Consider the following 7,084-nt stretch of genomic DNA (forward strand, 5'->3'; position numbering starts at 1 on the left):
AGATAAGTCGAACAGAAACTATCAAATGGAGACGGAGCGAAAGTTATAAGAAGTGCATAAATAAAATAGAATGGCGAGTGTTTACTTTTACTCTCGAGAAATCTTTGTAAAATGTACCAAACCATAAATATAGGCAAATTAATGTCTCCCAATAAAACTAATATTGCGATATTATATTTAAAATCAGGTTTCGAATTTTCTGAAATCTGTGTAGTTCGACTACAGATTTTTTATGGAGCATATGACTAACAAAGTCTATTACAAATCTAAATCAATTGCATAATCAATAATTTTAAAAGTGTTTATACTACTTGACTTGTTTTTCAACTTCAAAATGTCAGAAGGCCTAATACTTGCTAATGCGAATGTAGCAATGAGATATTTATAAAACTTTGATCTCACATTAAACTTCTTGCAGGCTATTATATAACTGAATGCTCTTAATATACTATCAGCTTACAGAATTCCGAAATATACTATCACTTAATAATTGATTGCTTAATTCAACCGATTAAACTATGCATATTTACTTACAGGTATCACGCTATCATAATTTATTAGGAAAATTTTAACCTTGTACTCTCTCCGATGACAATATATCTTGATTAATACCTAAAAAATCTGGGCCACTGTGCGATTTTGCGATATGAACATGACGAACCACTTTCGCCTTCAGCTCAAGGAACACACATATCAAAACAAAAACAAAGCACACGTGCATGTGCATGTATTTGTGTGTTCCCAGAACAGAAGTGCCGCTCTTGTTGCCAAGGACTTAAGCATGCCGGCCGCCTCGTCTAGACGCCGCATGCGCAACGACATTTTCAATGTTCGATGCTATCTCCATATATCTATGGTCAGAAACCAGTTTTATTTCGGCAACTAGCGCGCAGACAGAGACACACACTTGGACATTGGGTGGCAGCGTTTGAAGCGACAATCCAGCAGCAGCGCCAGGTAAACTAAAGCTCAACGAGATCGTTGACATGTCGCAAAGTGGCGTGCTTTTTATAATTAGCTTGTGAAATACGAAGCATATTTATGAATGGGACGGCTATGACAGCACGTAACGAAAGGAAAAAAGTAGTCAGTCGCGTATGCGAATTTTAATAAATGCGAATTGTTGTTTTAATTATTCAATTTTTTTGTAGCATTCCATAGAACATTGTTTTCATTAGACGTGCCATTACCGTTAGATTGCAAAACAAACATTAAAAATGCCACAGGTCAGTCGCGCAAAGTTCGGGAGTCGGACACGTCTCTATGCACATGGAAATCGAAATGCGCGCGAAATGCAATTGCGTCTTAAAACATTTCGCACACATTACACATACGCCATGAGGGACCAACCCACTTTGATCGGATTTCCGCATGATTATATGAATACTCGAGGCATATGTAATACACTACCTATATGGGGGGCAACATACTCATTAAAAAGAAACTCGACCGAAATTGTGTACTGACCGACACTCGTTAGCTAAAAATACAAAAACGCATGCGCAAAGTTGTTGAAATTATAATTAGAACAGATGGAAACAACAACAAAAAAGCCCACCCGACTCACGATGACGTTTTCGGGCAACTATAAAGAAACACCGTTAAAAAATCAATGTCAGCTGGGCATGGCGTCAATGCTACCTGCATTCTCTTTAGAATGCACGTCGGTGAGAGTGAGCTTGTAGTGAGAGTGAGAGTAAGAGTGCGAAGCCGTGAGAGTGAAAATTATTGTTTACAACTCGACGGCCGATAAACTAAAGCAACAACAAGTGCTGCTGCTGCTTGGCCTTGTGCTTGACGCCGGTTGCAAGTGAAAGCTCAATTCTTAAAATGCAATGGCATAGATGTAGCTTTTAAGCAATTGGTTATGAGCTATGTACATATAGCACATACATACATACATATGTACATACTGGGGATAAACATGGTCCGACTTTTTTTCGCCCGGCACGACACGGCCTTTAAAAACAAACATACGCACGTCAGATTTATCAGAACGATCCGGCAATGTTTTTAAAATAAAACATATGTATGTGTAAAATCAGTAACACTCATAAATGATTAGTAACAATGGCTAATGACATATAACTTTGCAAAATAGCATACGTAAATAGTTTTAGTCTACTCCATTCCTGATTAGAATTAAATTTAAATTTCCGTTATTCGAATTTTGATATGCAATTATTTGAAATTGTCGTGGATGCCGAGTAATGTGTTACAAAACAGGCTAAACCATAGTTTTTATAATTATCAAAAAAAAAAACTCTGATCAATTTTGTTTTGCAATTTTATATCATATATCAAATAGTTAGCTTTGTGTGAATATATTGAGCCAGCAGAAGAATGCGAGTATGCACGAGTATGTATGCATGTATGTTCTTGATCAGTATGACAATGATGATCTCCATTAGTATCGGCCTGTAAGAACGCTGGTATATCGGAAAATATACGAGCTAGACTCACCAAACTTTTTACAATTTTGGAATTTTTTTATTGTGATGCAATTATGTCAAAGCGATTGATTAGTATTTTCCATAGCTGTCGCAAATTTTTGTTTATTCTGTTCCCAAATTTGTATACTTAGAAAAAATTATTGAAATATAACATAAGATTTAAAATTATATGCAATCAATATGTATTTTGGTTTTAAAAATACCCAATGACTCAGATGTGTATTTTGAACATAAGCTATGACTCACATTTTTTTGTTTTGAAATTAATTTGCTGTCCATTTGCTTCTTAATCGGTTGCTGTAACTATGGCTATAGAAAACAAGAAGAAGAGGAGGCCTTCAACCCAGTTTTCATCGTCATAAAATTAATAAGTTGCCTAGGTAACTTATTATCGTTCAGCGAATACTTATAAGCTGTGTTGTTGCTTAGCAACAGAGCAATATAAACGCAATCGGTCAAATTTGTAAGCATGTGCACCTTTCTCTAAGCATGTCGGTGTTGTGCGGGCGATGGCCGCCAAAAAGTGCTTCCCGATTACAGTTTCAAGGTGTATTATGCGTTGTAAGCTTTATCAATAAACTAAGTAGCGAAGCACATGTACTTACAAAATAATAACAATTTTATTATCAATTTAAGATGTACATACATATGTACGTAAGTACTATATACTATGGCAACATATTTGCCTTGTCATGTGATTTTGTTGTGAAGGAAGTGGACGCTAAAACGATGTCACATGCTGACCGCCTAATTATGCTCAGCAAAGCATACTTGTACATATGTACTATATGTATTTCATTTTTAATTTTCGGATGAGATCAGATTGAACTGCTTTGCACCAGCAACGCACCCACAAATCTAATCATTGGCGGGCAGACAGTCATCCAGACAGGCTCTTAAAAAAATCCCTCCCCTCCCATGCTCTGACGTCGATCTCACTCATTCATTCATTAAATAAACCACTAACCGGCTGCTAATCTGCGCATGTGTGGCCAGCTCGCTTACCCTTTGCGCAGGCGCGCGCACACACACGCGCACACGAAGAAACTTGACGACTTAGTTTCTCTTGCTCATCCTTCAGATGCTGCGACTGTGGCGGCAGCTGCTCGCCAATTTGCATGCGTCTTATATAAAGCTAACATCGGCGGAGGGAGCTTTCATTTGTGCTTGCTACTTATCAAGTGACGGTCGGTGTTATAGCGACGACGTCAAAGTCAACGACGGCAAGATCGGCTGCTCCAATCGGGTTTTTGAGCGCGCAAAAATATTATAACAAGTATACGTCGTGTGTGTTTTGCTTTTCTTACTCGTCTAGTGTCAAGCGACAGGTTGTTATAAATATTGCCAAAAAAGGACCTCTGAGAATTCAAAATTTTATTTCCTATTTATTGCAATTTTTGTTGGTGCTTCAAAAATGAGCACTAAGGTGAGTTATGTTATATAGTTTAAGCTTTAAAAATAAAAATAAATAAATTGGACTTATTCAAGCATACATAAGTGGATGATGAAATAAAAATCAAAGTGCAAAAAATATCAATACAGTGTTAAAGCCAGCATGCTCATTAATTCAGTTTTGTGAAATTTGTCTCAATAATTAATACAGTTGAACAATTTGTTAAAAAGTGCAGACAACGACTTTTCGGTTCCTAAAATCGAAGCTCATAAACTGAAAGTTTTATAAATTTAACAAATTTCAAATGTTATCTTGCTGAACAATATGTTGCTTTTTCTAAGCATTTAAACCAAACTTGAATCTTCTGTATTGTTGGGATAGCTTCTTTAACAAACTTATCGAGATTGTTTTAAGCTTAAAACAACACTTATAATAGCTTAAGTATATCCAGTATGCAATGGCAAAATCCTTTGTTGGATGCAGGCACGTTTTACATTATTCCACAGCCTAACTTATTTCCATTAGGTGGGCTGTGAAAAGGGGCTTGTGCCGATCGCAATTCGCACCTTTTACCGTCAGTTGAAACGCCTCTCAATTAACTGCAAGTCTTGGCAGCTAAAAATAAATGATCGTCTGCGCTTTTGTTCTCAGATCGAAGAGATCATCGGGCAAGACCAGCATAATGCACAAACAAATTTGTGTGGGACTTGATGTTTCATTTTTTGGGGCTTGCTAATCAAACTGTTGTTGTTATTGTTGTGTTGCTGTTGGGACCGCAAAATGCGGAAGCATCTACCTGACGCTTATTACATAATTTCCACTTAATTTCTTTATTATTTTGTCGGGGAAGTTTTTGTCATAAAAATAGCAATTAAAAATTCCATTGGGCCACAGCGACTTGCCAATGCGCTCCAATTCACATTCTCTTAGTCATAAGCATGTTAGGCTTCCGTGTGACCCACTTTGTTTCGACCAACATCGCAGATACTGTTGGCACTCAACCAATTGGCCGGCCTGATCGCTTCAAATCGAGACCCAAAACCAGACCCAGATACATAAATGCCAGATGCAGGGTGCATTGTCACACTTGCAATAAATTCTGATTCGGTGCCTTGTCTCAGACTGTTCGATTTATATTTAGGAGGCCGGTTTCAGTTCATTTAAATAAAATACGCTTTCATTTATGCATATTCCTTTCAGTTCAATCTGTGCCGTTGGGCGTTGCTGGCCCTCGTCATTTGCTCCATGCTGGGTGGGGCCCGCGGCTTCTGTTCTCTGGAGAAAATGAAGAAATTCGCCATGGAGGCGTGTGAGCACTTATTTCAACAGGATGAGGGCCGCGAAAAGCGATCCATTGAATATAATCATCATCAAATTAACCGGCTGGGCCGTAAGTATTAATTGAATTCGACCCATTATATCATGCATATAAAGTATTATTTCTGAAAAGTTTCTAACTAAAATATGAATTCAAGATCTAAATCAAAAACGAATTCAATAAAAAAAAAAATTAAAAACAATACTTAAAGTATGTTTGCTTTATTAAATTGTTTTCAATTATTTTTTAGATGCAGAGATCTCATTTTATCGTCTTTATTGAACGAACACTGTTTAAATGCAATTAAAAATATCATATATAAATATCCCAAAATAAAAATGAAACAAAAGATTGCAATAAATAAGGTCACGGAGTCAGTAAACTCCATGCATATGGAATTGCAATCGGAACTGCACGAAACTTAAATATGTAAATGCATATTTAATAAGTTAACAACAATTTTGCATTAACTCAAAACTTAACCGATCTCAAGGCACAAGTTCAAGATGCTTACGTTTTCTCCTCCCTTCATTCTTGATTATTTGCAGACGGCAAACTGTTTAACAAGCATCATTATATACACCGAAGCATATACCCAGAGGGTGGATATCTAAAGGTAAACAAGGATCATTATCGACGTCTCAGTGAGCTGGATGTTGTGCCGCGCTACAAGCCGAAGAAACTGCATCATGAGAAGAAGGAGCGCTTCAAGCGCGATCACTCGACCAGCAGCTACAATAACATACCCTATTGCTGTTTCAATCATTGCGAGGAGAACTTCTTTTGCTGAAGAATGGGACACAGTGAAGCTTGTAGCATACGCTAGTCAGTAACTGCAGCCATCCATAGCTCATAGTTAATTGTACAGTGAAGACGCGCTTACTCTTATAGAGTACCTTATTAGTTGGTAGACAAAAACGAATCAAAACAAGTAAAAAAGCTAAAGTCGGGTGTCCCGACTTTGAAATACTCTGTACATATGTTTACAATAATTATAGAAAATAAAAAAATTAAGAAAATAAAAAAAAAAAATTTGATCGATTTTACCTCTCTCGGTATTCGAACTCACGTAAAGGGTGTATAATTGCACATTTACATAACAATTGCGTCTGTGTGAGTGTATGTATGCCTATGCGCATCAATTCGTGTCTGTGTAAGCATTTTCGCAGTCAACCAAACAGCAACATCAACAACAGCCGCGGGCAGCGCTTGAGCAGCGCTGCAGCAGCGCTGCATCAGCAAATATATTTATGGCTATAACTTCTTGTTAAATCGGTCTATCATAATGAAATTTGGCATACGGACACATAATAACCAACTGGGGGTATTTCCAAAATTTTAGTTCGAAATTCCAAGAATTACGAGAGTTACGATTTGCGGGGTAGAGGGGGGAGGGAGGGGAATTCCAAAATATACATTTTCTGCGTATTCACATAAGGCATCTGGGACTAAAATTTGGTGTTCCTAGGTCTTATAGTCTCCGAGATATAGGCGATTATACGAATGGAAAATCGGGAAAACCCCCATAGGGGGGAAGTGGGGGGGAAAATCAAAAAAATAAAACAAACTCGTATAGAATACACACATAACGCATCTTTGTGCAAAATTTGGTGTCTCTATCTCTTATAGTCTCTGAGATCCAGGTGTTCATACGGACGGACAGACGGACAGACGGACAGACGGACAGACAGGGCTAGATCGACTCGTCTCGTCATGCTGATCAAGAATATATATACTTTGTGGGGTCTGCCACGCCTCCTTCTGCCTGTTACATTTTTCAGCTCCCGCAAACCTAATATACTCTTGTACATTTCATGTACAGAGTATAAACACCACATGTGCCACAATACAAGTATTTATATAATTAGCGGAATACGTATACTAAATATAAAATATAATTTAAAACAAGATAGAACGCTA

At 37.5% G+C, this 7,084-nt stretch overlaps 1 protein-coding gene across 1 annotated transcript; it reads left to right on the forward strand.

The window, feature by feature from the left end:
• Positions 1-3,662: 3,662 nt before the first annotated feature.
• LOC115632941 lies at positions 3,663-6,157 on the forward strand. The gene is made up of 3 exons (XM_030530237.1): positions 3,663-3,879; positions 5,047-5,236; positions 5,713-6,157. The coding sequence occupies exons 1-3, from the start codon at positions 3,868-3,870 to the stop codon at positions 5,952-5,954; spliced, it is 444 nt and encodes a 147-aa protein (XP_030386097.1). The 5' UTR covers positions 3,663-3,867; the 3' UTR covers positions 5,955-6,157.
• The last annotated feature ends 927 nt before the right edge of the window (positions 6,158-7,084 follow it).

This window comes from Scaptodrosophila lebanonensis, unplaced genomic scaffold, assembly GCF_003285725.1.
Source record: "Scaptodrosophila lebanonensis strain 11010-0011.00,11010-0021.00 unplaced genomic scaffold, SlebRS2 tig00001415-arrow-pilon, whole genome shotgun sequence".
In the NCBI taxonomy this organism is placed as follows: domain Eukaryota; kingdom Metazoa; phylum Arthropoda; class Insecta; order Diptera; family Drosophilidae; genus Scaptodrosophila; species Scaptodrosophila lebanonensis.